The 15466-nt window shown below is 40.3% G+C and overlaps 2 protein-coding genes across 2 annotated transcripts; one reads left to right on the top strand and one right to left on the bottom strand.

Moving 5' to 3' along the window:
• Positions 1–211: 211 nt before the first annotated feature.
• On the top strand, positions 212–2909 carry tmem14ca (transmembrane protein 14Ca). The gene is made up of 5 exons (XM_080049945.1): positions 212–277; positions 786–870; positions 2074–2175; positions 2340–2427; positions 2696–2909. Exons 2-5 carry the CDS (start codon positions 795–797, stop codon positions 2751–2753), a joined length of 324 nt encoding a protein of 107 aa, XP_079906071.1. The 5' UTR covers positions 212–277; positions 786–794; the 3' UTR covers positions 2754–2909.
• Positions 2910–3634: 725 nt separating this feature from the next.
• On the bottom strand, positions 3635–15071 carry mak (male germ cell-associated kinase; the record flags this gene model as incomplete). Its single annotated transcript, XM_080049795.1, has 15 exons — positions 14942–15071; positions 13815–13869; positions 13264–13385; positions 12114–12196; positions 10701–10833; positions 10385–10556; positions 9486–9653; positions 8508–8756; positions 7699–7910; positions 6936–7075; positions 6286–6429; positions 5223–5309; positions 4428–4547; positions 4057–4152; positions 3635–3795 (listed from the first exon to the last, which is right to left on the bottom strand). Exons 1-15 carry the CDS (start codon positions 15040–15042, stop codon positions 3635–3637), a joined length of 2043 nt encoding a protein of 680 aa, XP_079905921.1. The 5' UTR covers positions 15043–15071.
• Between the last annotated feature and the right edge of the window lie 395 nt (positions 15072–15466).

The raw sequence follows: 15466 nt of genomic DNA, 5'->3' as shown, positions 1-15466 counted from the left end.
AAACACAATCTGCTCGATTATCCAGGCCTAAATGTTTATTTAAATTTGTTTTTACTGGTTTTATATATTAAGCCTATTATAATGTATTTTATACATTTGTAGAAATATCGTTCTCTTGAACTTCAGCTTCAATCCTCGCTCCCATCACTAGTGCCTACATTTCCCATCGTGCACCCTGTCGCGTTCATGTGCACCCATCATATGTGCTCGGCGGGGAACGGTCTATCTGTTATAGAACTGCTGCTGTTAGTGACAGAGGACAAACGGAAGAAGCAAGGTTGTATGTTGCTATTTTTTCGTCTCAAGTTTTCATGTTTCATATTCTCAGACTTTTAACGCATTAATTACCAAATAAACAATTGCTTATATTTCGTTAACTGACTGTGCCTGTGGATTCCTTACATTTCTGTTAGCTTACTTGTAAGCTCTCCATGTGTGCTGCAACAGGGATGCTAGTTTGAGCTGCTAGAAGGCTCTGTACACCAGCCTGTCTTATCTAAAAAGCCAGACACGCACACCCCTCTGTGGCGCCACAATGTATCATTTTCTACCAAAAGCACAGGCGAGTGTTTCTGTGTAACAGTGGGAAACTTTTTCGGATACAACAATGCTTTTGTATCTTATGTTACCTCAGCTAGTTATCTGTAATAGCTCTGTGTGGCAGCACCCAGGCAGTGTTTTGTGCATTTTTGCATCTGTAAGTAGGCCTAATGATTTGTTTACTACAGGAAGTTGTCTGAATTGAAGCTTGTTTGCTCACTGACGTTGTGTGTGTCCCCCGACAGGTGTCAAACATGTCTACTGATTGGGTAGGATATGGCTACGCAGCCCTCGTCGCATCCGGGGGCGTCATGGGTTATGTGAAAGCAGGTATGTATTGTTTTTAGGTCATGATATTGGGCCTATTGCAATCACTGAAAAGCACTGATGGTTGCCTTTTTCGTTTCTTTTGTTCAAATGAAAGGGTTAACCAAAATGGAGGATTGACAAACCACAACACACATGTGTTTTAAAGGGTTCTTTATTTGTGACACATAACATGTTTTTTCTTTTGACTTCCATACATGTTCAGGTAGCGCAAAGGGACTGGCCATCCTGCACATGTAGATAAATGCAAGACATGATGGAAAGTCTTAGTTCATGTGTTATGTTTCTTTGTTAAAATTGTAAGGTATAACTAATAAAGCTAATTGAGGCTATTAACTAAATTGACCTTACCTGGTTGTGTCCTGACCTCTACAGGGGTTGGTGAGTTAAAGGTTGAATTGGGCTCCGAGTACCTGCTTAAGAGCTGTTGGATTAAACCATGAGAAATAGGAGGGGAGGGAAATTATGCAAACCGGGGTTCATGTTTGATGGGTTGGGAAATACATTAGTATTTCTGAACATATTTATTCTGTATGTTTTAGTGTTAATATTGGGTTGCTTGTGTGAATATTTACAATATTCTATGTGGGTTTGTCCACCTGATGTGGGTTAGTACACCTGATTACCGGCAGCAGGGATGGTATAATAAAAGGCGGCTTGTCTAGGGGACCTGTAATTTAGTATTGATTTGAAGCGATGTGAAGAGACAATACCACGAGTGGTGTTTAAAATGTTTACTCTGTGTCATGCGTCACTTTATCATTCATGGGGCGACCGTGGCTCAGGTGGTAGAGCGGGTTGGCCAATGATCCAAGGGTTGGCGGTTCGGTCCCCGCTCTGCCACCTAGCCTGGTGTGAATGTGTATGACTGCTGTATGTTTGATGTGGTGGTCGGAGGGGCCTTAGGCGCTGAATGGCACGCTTCCATCAGTCTGTGGCTACTATCGTAGTTTACCACCACCAGTATAACTGTGTGTGAATGAATGGAACCTGGAACCCTGTAAAGCACTTTGAGTGCGCTATTTAAATCAAATCCATTATCAAAACTTAAAGCCAGTGCCCGGTCATCTGACACCACGTTTATTGAGATGGGCTACTTTATTTTGATGCACCATAAAAATAAAATGTGTACTAAAATAGATGTTTTGTCAGTCTTGTGGATGCAATGTGCAGGTGTGTTGACAAGCTGTGTGTTATGTCTTCCAGGCAGTGTCCCCTCCCTTGCTGCGGGTCTCCTCTTCGGCGGCCTTGCAGGTTTAGGTGCCTACCAGATCTCCAGTGACCCCAATAATGTTTGGGTGTCCCTAGGTTGGTATTGTGTGTGTGTGTGTGTGTGTGTGTTTAAGTGTGCATGCGTTTGAAAGGGATAAACTCAGTAAAGAGTCTCTGAAAAAACAACAGTTAATGTGCCTCTATTGTCATACTGTGTCCTGATTTCAATCCTCCACTTCCATTTTCCACTCCACACACAGCCACATCAGGAGCTCTGTCTGGGGTCATGGCAAAGAGGTTCTACGGGTCGAGGAAGTTCATGCCAGCAGGCTTGGTGGCTGGAGCAAGGTATCTATGCTTGAATGAACAGATTTTACATTCATCAACATATTCTATGTGAAGTAACAGGATGTGGTGGTTCCCTTCTTTGGAAGCAAATATATCTATTGTATTAATGTGGTGTTGTGACTCCAGATGGAAGTGAAGTCATCAAGCCATTGCTACTACTACTACTACTCTGAACAGCTTGATAAATGTGTCCGTAAAGCAAGACATTTCTCTGTTTATGATGATTTCTCTATTGATGTCTCGTTCCTCTATTGATGTCTCGTTCCAGTATTCTGATGGTGGCAAAGCTTGGTGTGGCCTTGATCCAGAAACCCCAGCAGTCCTGATGGAGTGTGGATTTGGATGCGTACGCCATCTTCTGTTTCAGATTGCTCTGTCTGCACTGGTCATTTGTTTTGAAACCTTATGTCATTTTGTAAAAACGAACCTGTTTATTTGAGGATAAAAAATGAAAATATAGTACCTTGTTTATATTACAGGAATGGGTGTCTTGTCCTTTTTTCAATGAATACATTTTGAAATTGCATATATTTATTTGTATAAAATGTTTACAAAAATGCATTGCATTATACATAAGTGTGAAGTTATCTCACGTTATGCAGAATAAGTTAAAGTAATCATTTATATAGCCATAGCACTGAAGATTTTTGTATGAGTCACATGTTGACTAGAAGCAGAGTGAATACAGCATTTCAGGAACCGTTAATAAGCAGCATGTATGCTTTGTCATCAGTAGTAAAACAAACAATACTTGAAAATACAAACTAGAGTAAAAAAGAAAGCTATGCTACATTTAAATGCTATTCAGAAATATCCCAACACTAACAGTAGAATTGGCTCACACTGGATCCTTTTCAAATACAGTGGCATTGTCGTGCAGACAGTTTCAGTCTTGGTTCAGCATCATGGCAACAGTCATCTCCAAACAATAAGAGACTCCATGCACCTTTACAGTTGGACCCTTCATGTCTCAGGCCTTCTGGAAACAAAGTGATTCCACTATGGCATGAATATCTTCGGTGACATTGCTTTACGTCCACTACCAGCTACCTCCATATTGGATTCTTTAGATAGGTCATCTGTTTTTCGAGGAACGTACAGAATTCTACAAACTGAATTTTCTCCAGGTTTGAATTTGACTCACGCCCATAGCCAAATATGTGTACCACCAACACAGTCCAACAAGCAGTAGTTTTTGTTTTCTTGACTACCGAGTTCCACCATATTTGGATGTCCAGTCCACTCTGCCATGGACAGGCTGTACAGCGGGTGCTCTGGTCATGAGATTGGCGGAGGTTTTCCCCAAGGCTGAGTAGCTGCTCCCCTTCATCTGCGCCCTGTCTGCCCTCCTCTGCCAGCCCTCGTAATCTGGAGGAACATGCCAGTCAGTCAGTTTGTCTGCCTCTAATATACACAGCAGCTATATCATTTATTTTAATGAAAGCTTTTATATGTGATGCACAACACATTCATAGCAGCTAAAAACAAATAATTTTAAATCATCAAACGACAAAAAAAAAAAAAATACAAGATAGCTATTGTAAGCAGAAGAAATGGACTAAGACAATACAGGAGTAAAGAAACATTTGAACACAATGCAATTAAAATGCAATTGGAAAATGGCAATACCTTCATTAGATTCACTCAAAGCTGAGTTGGATATGGGCTTGGACTTTGCCGACTTTGATTTGTCTTTTTTGTTATCGGGAGAAGAAGAAAGATTGACTGAAAGAGTGAAGAAAGAGGAGGAACATTTCCAGTAAGAGAGAGTATTAGTTGGAAATATTGCGAGTGGGAAAACTGAAAAGTGAATCGAGAGAAGGAATAGTCAGGAGTGGTATACTGGTAGAGTTGTGGGGCGACCATATAAAAAGTGGACATCCTAACACATTATACAGAAACAGCATGTATTAGTTAAGAAAAGTGGGGAGGTTATCTAATGGAAAAAAATATTCCTAATCATTATCGATAGCTGTTACAGAGATGGAATTAATCCTTACTTGTGTGCTGGCCAGCCAAAGGGGCAAGCTGGATCCTCTGTCCCACTGAGCCCACTTCTTTCTTTTGGAATGAAGGGATATAGCCGCCAGAGAGGTTGTATTTAGTGCTTACAAAGTTCCCTAAAAGAGCAGAAAGACAGGTCATGGATCTTTTATTTTCTTTAAATATTGTATTGTTACACCCTCTGTTTACGCCACCAGTGTGGGCTTCTAGTCAAAAAAACATATAAGTTGAAATAATTTGTGTCTCATCAAAACACAACAGCATATGAAGAAAAACTTTAGTAAACACCCCAAATAAATGTTCTCACACTTAGCTATACTGGTACTAATTACTGTATTTGTGTGTGAGGTAGCGTCCGCATATGCAACAGCTACCGAGGAACCCAAACAGATAAATAAGGGTCAAGTGATTGAAGTCTTTCAGCTTTGTCCAGCGACACCATCGGTCTGCTTCACCTGCAGTCACACAGATGGCTATCAGCATAATTAGTATAAAGCCCCATTGTTCCCTTATGAAGATGTTGTGGTTGTAGTGCAATTTACCATCTATTTAGCAACATGGGTCCTTTAGTTCTCTGCTTAAACTGTGTATTTGTACCCATGTCCCCTGCGGAGCCTTTAGCAGCCGCTGTGCTTTCACATGTTAAGTGAAAGCACTAACCACAGCCACTACAATGTTTGTACACAAAAGAGTTTTAGCATGACAAGTAACCTCGAGTAAGAGGAGTTAGAGATATCTGAATTCACGTCATTACAGTTGGCGTGAAGTCGTCTCAATTAATAAATAAATACCTTTGGAGAGATCAATTTTCTCCAGTATCCTTTCCTTAACAACACTTTTCTCTGGTGGGCTATCCACCGATTTAGACGCACTCTCGTCTAGTCTCGCGGGCAGAAAGAAGAGAGGGAGAAGAAATGCATGCAATCAGGGAGAAAGAAGAATAAGAAAAATAGAAATGGATGAGGAAATTTGAAAGAGAAAACTATTTTCATAGCACTGAGGCCTAACAGAGAGAGACAAAACAGGAAGAAGATGCATAAGTCGTAGGTGAGTAGTATCATAACAAACGTGTGTGTGTGTGTGTGTGTGTGTGTGTGTGTGTGTATATGTAAGTACATGGTGGGAAAATAACTCAGCAGGGGGGAGGGGGCACTTGATCTTGCAGCGACAATCTTTTGATCTCATGAATAAGCAAAGGAGACAGAGAGACGGAGCGAAAGACAGAGACAGAAGAAGAGAGGGAAGGAGGGAGCACATTGGGGGGACCCATATTGAATATCCACAGTGGCAGCTCACTCCTAACACTGCTTTCCCAAAGGCCCCATAACTACTGATGGGACATTAGCTGCATCATTAGCATTTACAGCCCTAATAAAATAAGAAAATAAAGCCTTTTTAGTGTCACAAAAAGGACAGTGCCATTATATCACATAACAGTAGGTGAAACTGACAGGTTGCCACCGCATGGTAAGATGAGGTGCTTTGCAGAGTAGTCGTTTTTTTATATCAGCAGATTATTGGCTATTGGTTATTTGGTAGCAAAACATAATGTTTAAGCTCCGTAATAGATTTTCCAAAAGATAGTTATTTTAAGGAGTTAAATTTTTTTTAATATCTTTTAAAATCAACTTCAATCTTTTCTCTTTGGTTGTTCGTGCTACTCCTACTTCTCCTTTAAGTAGAGAAAAACAAACAAGGAGATTTGCATGAATATCCTGGGACACTTGGTCATTCGGGTTTATTTTCCACATAATGGGAGCGCTACACGTTGTTGACAGAAAACAACACAGCTGCTTTGTTATGTATAATTGTCTTTAACATGTGCACTCCATCACATCTCTTCAACGCCTTTACCTGCATTGGCTCTGGTGACAGATAATCCTCCTCCAATAGGACCAAGCGGTTTGTTTACGGTGTTCGAGGAGCTCTCCCACAGGTCCCGCAACGTCATGCCACTCAACTCCTTATCAGCGGTAGTCTGATTCTTGCCAATCAACCCTTAAAGCAACAGAAATGATGTACTGAAAAATCAATGTTACAAATACAAATCTATATCCATAGAAATCCCCATGTTTCATTCACTCATAGTGGATCCAGTAATGCCTTTCTGTTTTTTTGCTTGATATTAGGATGATGCTCCTCCTATGTAGTATTGTTTGAGTGGAGTCAGTCGATGTAATACCTGCATTACAAATCACTTAGGGGAATCTTAAAATAGCAACGAGGCCTGTCATCACATTATCGCTATCATCTGAGATGCAGAAATACTGGGGAGCCATAAAATACAGCGCCTGTGATCCAATTCCAATTTTTTATGTTTTACAACTGCAGTTCAATTGATTTTAATGATAGAGCATGCCTATAAATACATTTCCACGAGAGATTAAAAGGGGGAAGAAAATGCTAAAAGGGGAATGGAAAAATTGCTTGTTCAACACTATATTAAAGTTATCTCATTCCAATGACAAAAATGACCCCAGTTGCTGTTAGTCATGCCATCTTACCTGGCAAGTATCGTGACTGGCTCAAATAGTGCTGCCGTGCTGCAGATCCCGGGAGATTGGAGTCCATTTGGCCAATCTTTACATTGCTGGGTAGCTTAGTAACTGTGCTGAAGGTATATAGAGGCTTCTGCTCCTTGGACCTGGAAACAAGAAAACATACATTTAAAGGTCTGTGCCCAAAGAATCACCTCATTTCATCCCCATTGCATCACATAAAGTACTGAATGTGTGTCCTAACCCAGTGGCATTTATACATTCATCAAATCCAGACGGATATGGTAGAAAACATTGCATGTACTTAAACTACATGACATTGTTAAAATGCTTCACAACTCAGATAAACTACTAGCATCTTTAATAATGCTTGCTGCTGCATTACCCATTTAAATGTAACACTTGTTTATAGTAGTATTAAGTTAAGTTAGTTAAGTTAATAAAATTTAAGTCAAATGTGTCTTTTCGCATATCCCTTCTCAAGCTTTCCACTTCAGAGGGGATCAGAGCGCAGGGTCAGCCATACCACAGCGCCCCTGGAACAGTTTTGGGTTAAGTGTCTTGCTCAAGGACACAACGGTAGAGATGGTGGGCACCATGGATGTAAAACCAGCCACCACTAATGCTACAAATAACAACCTCCTGTCCCGTACCGGGGATCAAACCAACCCATGGCTACTGGTCGGACCCCTTACCTCTAGGCCATCCTACCACCCCTATTATACAATACATTGAAAAGTGTCAGTGCTTGCCAGTCCAGTTGACTTACTGTGGGTGCTGCTCCTTAGGGCCCCTGTCTTCCTCTGAGTGGCCCAGGCTGGGTTTCTTGGAGGTGGAGGCAGAGCTCTCTGAGGGGTCAGATTCCTCCCAGCTGTCCGAGGTCTTGACCACCGTCTGGCCCCAGCGTCGACGGCCACTCTTAAGGACCCCCATCCCACCACTGTTACCAACGCTGTTCTCATTGCCAAGCACTGCTCCTTTCTGCAGCAGATTACAAGCACCATACAATAGTTGGTAAAAAAAAATGGCACGTTTGAATTGGTAAAAAATCTGTTTCACAAACTTAACCCGGTGTTCCAACACATTTTTACCAATGAATTTTCAAAACTTTTTCATGACATTTCCATGACGATTTACCCAATGTTCTTATTACAGTAGCTTGATGTAGCTTTCACAATCATATGGCTTGATAATGAGGCCTATACTGTGTTTCTCTTCCATCAACTATTTCACATGTTTTGGGACTTTTATGGAACATGTTTTAGACACTTGCAAATATTAATGTTAATGCAAAACGTTTCCAAAACAGTCAGTTCATTCCAAACCATTTGCAGGCCTGGAAAACAGTTTTTCAGAACTTTTGCAGGAATTTCACGACCGTGGGAAGCCTGTTAACCCTTGCTCTCGGTTACTTTTGTTTTCCCTCACTCCTTAGAAGTGTAATATGCAAAGTCAGCGGATATTGACAAATATTGACAAGATAGATTATTATACGGATAATCTCAGATGCTTTAACTCTTTTATGTAATATATAAAATGATTAGTAAGGCATTTTCTGATTTGCATTAAGACACTTACTGCATGGATGTGGCCTTCTGGTTTACTCTCAGTTTGGGCATGGGGGATCTGTTGAAGCGGCTGCTGCTGCTGTTGCTTTCTGGAGGAGGATGTGGAGGCTTTAGACTCACAGGAGGATTGCTGGGGATCAGTCTTGGACTCTGAGGCCTGCTTCTGGGCCAGAGGCCTGGCCTGGACCTTCTTCACCTCCTGGCTCTGAGGACGAGGCCCTAAGATCTGGCCCACCTGGAAGTATGGGTAACGCAGGGCCTACACAGGAAGAAAGAAAGAATACAGATTGTTTTGGAATATATTGCGAGCAATGTGTTCTTCTAGCATAATTGCAATGTCTTCAATCTTTTGTACTTCATGACATTTTGGTCATTTTAGTCAAGGACCCTGTACACACAAACAACAATAGTTAGTCCAGTATGTATGTCATGCTTTACTGACACCAAACAAGTATAATACCTCGACACAGAAGCAGCAGCATGTGAGAATGATGAATATGCAGCATAGACAATTTAGCACTTTTGCTGTTGTTATTCTTGTTGTTTTAGTGTGGGCTAATCTAGATGTGCATCCTCCGTCTTAGAGCTTTGTACGCAGAGAATGGAAAATGATTGTCATTCCCTCTAGAGAGGTGTTTTCTATTCAGGGCCCACAGGAGTGTCATTTGTCTAATAATGTGATGACTATATACATGACACAGGCACATCAGCAGAGGTAGAACACTCAGCAGTGGCAGAGTGAGTCATGTATGGCTTAAGCACTACTTAAAAAGGACTGGGAATAGAATGCTTATGCAATCTCGGTATTGGAACTACAGAATATATGCATGTATTGGAGGATGTTGCACTTCAATGGAAATTGTTTCTCTGAATACAGGTATGTTTTTTGTTTTGTTTTAAACTAAATATATATCCAAATCCTTGAAGTCCAAGTTATACTAACCAGTGAAACATGGATAACTCAACCCAGAGTGTGGCTCTTGCCTACCTGTACAGCAGTGGGTCTTTTCTTGGGTTCCCACATCAGCATGTCCTTCATCAGGGTGATAGCCTCATTGCTGGCATTAGGGATGAGGGTCTTCAGGTGAGTCGGCACACATTGGGGGAAGCGAAAGTTCATTGCAGAAGCTAGTTGGTAGCCCTCTGGCCAATCCGTCTAAAGGAAGGAGCAATCACATGGTTATTTATCTTGTAATTAGCTGGTAACATTTTATTTTGCTAGTCATATTAATAACTTTAGAATCCATGTAATTTTTAAGAGTTGGGTTAAAAAGGAAAATGCCTTATTTGCTTGTACTGGATCTCTTTGTGTCATTTTGCCCTGTGACAGTTCATGACATACAGTACATGCCTTCTCTGTGTAGACCATGTATAATAACACAGAAGCACACCAACAGCACCAATTACTGCTTTGATGGAAGAGTTTCCAATACACAATAAGTCAAATAGATGTACTGTGTATGCTTATGAGAAGTGTCCCTTCTTTTATGTAAAACCAATACATCCCCTTGTGGTTTAGTTCACAGGTTCAGTTCCTGACCTGGTCTTGACCAAAATGGGCTCTGACAGCTCTGTGCCATAGACTATACAAGCTATCTGCTGCTTAGCAATCAGAGTAAATAGGAATGGATTTGGGCAAAGCCTTATGGAGCACCCTTAAGCTGCTTTACACCACAGAGAGAAATGTAGCTCTCAGCCTACTTACATACAATTTTATTTTTAAACATATAGTAAACATATTTTCTTCCGAATAGACTTAATCATACATTGGGGATAGTATTTCAATTCATTTCAGCACCCAACAGGTTTTGGTCATTTACAGTTAAAACCCTGAATAAAGGTCACTCACAATCACTTCCCCCTCTCCCAGTTCATTTTCGTTTGTACCTTTTTGACAGTGCCTAAGACTTGGCAGATCTTAAAGATCTCATCCACTTCACTGTTCCCGGGGAAAAGAGGTCTGAGGGTGTAGAGTTCGGCCATGATGCAGCCCACAGCCCACAGGTCTATAGGAGAGCTGTAGGTAGACGACCGGAGAAGGACCTCTGGAGCTCGATACCTGGACAGAGAACATACTACTTTAAATACACCTGCCAACAAAACTCAAACTGTTTAGCTGCATGAAAACAGAGCACATTGCACTTGATGCAAAGGCTTTCTGCTGTGTTTCAGACAGCCACTGATGCCTGTAAAGTACTCTCACCATCTCGTCGATACGTAATCCGTGTATGGAGGTTTGGAGCGGATCTCCCTGGCCAATCCAAAGTCAGCTATTTTGACCAGTTCCGGGCCCATGCACAGCAGATTCTCTGGCTTCATGTCTCGATGAAAGAAACCTGTAGAAAGATGAATGTCAAGCTGAGCAGCTGTGTGTTGAGTAAATGACACCGTTTAATGGGGACTCTCCGAATTACAATCATATGCAACTGTTCAACATTAGCATTTTACAGTCAATGCTAAAGAAAAAGAAAACTGAAGAATTCAATGAATGGGTGTGTATTTGCCATTCACAGCGGTGGCCCGGGTTGGAAGGTCTGTGTTCAAGGCTCGAGTATTCAACTTTGATATTCTTATCATTTAACCACGGCCACATTGTTTCTCTAACCTTAACTACTTTTTTTTTGTTACTTAATCTCACATGCACACTGGTTCAGTTGCCACATGCAAATATTAAATGGAATGTATCGAAATAAAAACCTTTGCAGACAGTGCAATTCGAAAGAAATAGTATAAATATCATACCACTGGTCCAGGTGGCAGTATATTTCCCTAAAAAGGTATTCTGCTTATGTTAAGAAGTTGCATATGAGAGCAATTTTCAAACAAAAGGCCTAGGTGTGACGTTACATGATCTGTATATAAGCATCAAGGGATCGGGGAAAACAAAACACAAACCTACAAACAACAAAGCAATGACATTAAATCATCTTAGAAAATCTATTATAACCCAGGGTCCCTAAATGCATCTTAGCATAAACACACTTACCAGTCATATAGAGATAAACACAGTATAAGTATGCATGTAAGTAAGCATGTACAATATATATTTAAAGTATAATACATATATTTTTAAGGGTCATATAGTATGCTAATTTTTAGATTCAAAATTGAAAGTAGGGTTTCTACTTGAAACTGTTTTCATGTAGTCCAAATAAAACCTTCATATTTCTCACAGTTCAATTTGATAATTCTCCTCATTTCAACCGTCTGAAACGATCCGTTTTAGAGCTTGTACCTTTGCAGGTGGAGGTAATGCTAAGTTGGTTGCTAATGAGGGGGCGTGTCTTCCACCCTTATGATGTAATAAGGGGAGATAAATCTGACTGGGGTTTTTGAACAGAGGTTTCTTGGAATGGAGAGAGGGTTGTTTTTTTCTCATAATATGGGAGTCTCTAAATACACAGGGGACCCATATTAATGTTAAACAAAAATATATGAAAAAGTGTATTCTGCATAATAGGTGACCTTTAAATATATTGTACATGCTGAGCTTGTGGTGTTCTTAGTGAGGGACACACTAAGACTTCTTACAATATCAAACACACCCAAACCAACAACTGAAAGGTCATGATGCTACTGTTGAACAGGTAATGAATAATATAGTATTGCCTCTTACCATGCTTATGTACAAAAACCAACCCAGATAGCACTTGAAACATGATGTTCCTAATTTCATTCTCGGAGAACATCTTATTTTCTCTAGCAGCAGACCAAAGAGATAGAAAAGGAAGGAAAGAGGGGTAGAAAGAGACATAAATGAAAGAAAACCAGTTAGAAGAAAGAGAAATTCTGAAAAATGCATGCATTCTGGATGTGTGGACACATGGACATGTACTGTAAGGCGAATACAGGCTGGTAATGAGTATGTTTGCATTTGCTCATGCAGAAGTTTGTTTGAATGAGTTTCCATGAGATTTTTAAAAAATGTGCAACACTGCACATGTGGCTGCCACACATCCATTAATCATAGAAAGAAATGCAGACCCGTGAGTTAGCAGTTATGAATGGTTCACATACTACAAGATTCTGATCGTTAAATGACCATTTTGACAATTTAGGACTTGAGCTCAAATAATCCATACTCCTTTGCGTCATTGTTTTCTCATTACTTTGACGCTGTATTACTGTTCAATGAATCTTGCAGTATGCAGCCACCCTCATGCACTTGCAAGGCATGAAGGGAACACAATCAACCTACCGTGTTTGTGAATAAAGGACAGGCCTTGTAAAATCTGAAAGCTTATGTTTCTTATCACTGATTCAGGGAACAATTTTCTTCTGTAAACATAAAATTGATTACATAATTACATAAACAGCATTATCTGCGTCTTTGCTCACATATACGAACTGGTTAATTATGCTGGAAAAACCACACATACATGAAAATATACATTCAACCACTAAACTGACCTAGGTTAGTTCACACACCTGGGGTTTCCTTACTAGCAAAAACATAATACCCTCCCCTAGAGAAGGAATTAGTCTGTGTCCAAGGGAGAGTGTAATGCAGGTCAAGTATAAGCTTTGGAGAGCATGGTGCACCATGGTGAAATAAATATTAAATATTTCACTGGAAACTATTGGATCCCATCAAATCATTCAAACTATATTGCAGCCTTAATAGCTTTAATAGGCATCTAAACCTTTTTGTCGGAAAACTGGCCAAGACAACTTTATGTTATGGATATGACATCAAACTATAGACCACTGTTTTATACACCCTGTGCAAGCATTTGCATTGTAAAGAGTGGTATTTCTCTCCTTACCTGTCCTTCATAAGCTGGTAGAGGTTCTCCTTCATATACTCAAAGACAAAGTAGAGGTGATCGTTCTCTCTGATGACCTCCTTAAGCTTCACCACGTTCGCATGGTTCAGCTTCTTCAGTGACTGGTGGGACAAAGCATGGGGAAAAAAAAGTCAATATAAAAATAATGATACTCGTATAATGTAATAACAGGTCAAAGTATATGTAAGAACAGGTTTATAATTGAGATGTCACACAGATTAGTTCTGCAATGACAATCAATGTTTACAATTATGAATCAGAATTTGGCAGAGATTAAGGTAGTTAATGACCTTCAGCTGTCAAAATACATATTAGGTGACATTTTAACGCATGGGTTACATTGTTGATTTACAATATTCTTAATGTAAAGATACACAAATACAAGCTTTTTTTTGGACAAATGTAAATGGCAACAGTGCTGTTGTTCATTAATCACATTAAATCACATCTTGACTTCATCTTGTTGCCAGTTACTAGTGCTGCCTGCTCTAATGTGTCCCAGAGACAGAGTATCCCCCATCCATCCTTACCTTCACCTCTCTTAGGTTCATACACTCTTCCCATGAATAAAACTTCCTCTTCATTCTGCGAGAGAAGGATAGAAGATCAGATATGCATCAAGCTAATGAGCAGACTCCATCACATATGCAGGCCATATAAAATGACACCCAACAGTGTCTATCTTTAAAAAATTCCTTTGTGTGTCTCCATCAATAATTCAAATTTTCTGAGGTGTCTGTAATTTCAGCTCGTTTAATTTCAAGAACAAAACCAGCAAAAGCTATGGATTGTTAAAGTGATATACATTGATATTCTTAACTATACAGGCTGGAGGATTTTGTATTTCTACTTGATTAAAATGTATTACACATCTCCACTCAATTGATGTATTAAGTTGTCGGTTTTATTCCGGTACGTGTTGCTGTGTATACATTTAAACCACACACCAGCTGGTATACGGCTTATGTTCTCTGATCAGCGTTACCTCTCCCTTAGCTGGGAACTATATAGTGTAAGTGTTATGGAACGTGCAGATATCTTTTCTCTCCTGACTGGGCACCTGCCAGTTTCGGCCGTCCTTTCCACAATGTCAGCAACCCGACACACACTCCTTCTACTTTCACTACCTGGCGTCACCACATGTATTGTCTTGCATGGTAACCAAGTGATCAACCATTGGACGCATCTCCCCGGTTTCTCATCCATTATTGAATTCTGCTGCCATGCTGCTGAGACAATGGCATTGTATAGGCTAGTTTGTTTGCCCTGGTGATACAAGGAAACAAGTAGCCCCTCAGTCCTAGATGTCACTTTAAATGTATTTTCAGTGGGATGTTTACACCAAGGAAAGGAACGCACTAGGTTTTAAAAATATTTCTGAAGTGCATCTGTTTGGTTGGTAGCCAGAGTTAACCTCCTCCTGTATTTAAATTTGAAAATACATTTGGATTTAGAGTGACCAGTCACTTATCTAAACGTGCACACACACACTAAAAACACAATAAAAACACTAAATATGGACTTGGGGAAAATCAGTTCCAAGCTTGTTCATTGTCGACCACAATATTAATATTAATATCAATATATCATGCACTAACAAAGAGAGACCATTTTTGTTCTATAAAGAAAAATAAACAAATAGAATGGTCGTCCTCACCTCTTGATAGCCACCAGTTCTCCAGACTCCTTGCTTCTCCCCATTAGCACGCTGCCGTAGGTGCCATCACCCAGTTGCTTCAGGGTGGTGTAGCGATTCATCCTCCCTCTCCAGACGGTGTCATCAGCGGGTTAACTTTCCTTATTCGTACAACAGTGATGATTCATTGATCAAATGCCGGGAGTTTCTTCTCCAGAATAGAATCAATTGTTCTTCTTCTCCCAGGAGGAAAGACTTCCAGTTGGCCGGTATGTCACGCCGCCACCCAATTCTTGAAGTTCAAAATTCATCTTCCTAGGTCGCTTGACACAGTTCCCTTTCAATCCTTCAGTGACGGTAAAAAAAATAAAATGAAAAGAGACACTAAACATAATCAACTAACAATTCAATAAGTGGCACGACAAAATGGGGTTTTTAAGAGATCCCAGGAGAAAGAAACACGAGGACCACGTCTTGTTTTTCCCTCAGTGAGGAGGATTAAGCGTGTGTTTCACTAGTAGGAGGCTCCAACATGGCCACCCAAGG

Source organism: Ammodytes marinus (assembly GCF_949987685.1).
Source record: "Ammodytes marinus genome assembly, chromosome: 21".
NCBI classification, from domain to species: Eukaryota; Metazoa; Chordata; class Actinopteri; order Uranoscopiformes; family Ammodytidae; genus Ammodytes; species Ammodytes marinus.
The sequence above is the reverse complement of the archived record's forward strand: the minus strand, read 5'-3'. Positions and strand labels throughout refer to the sequence as shown.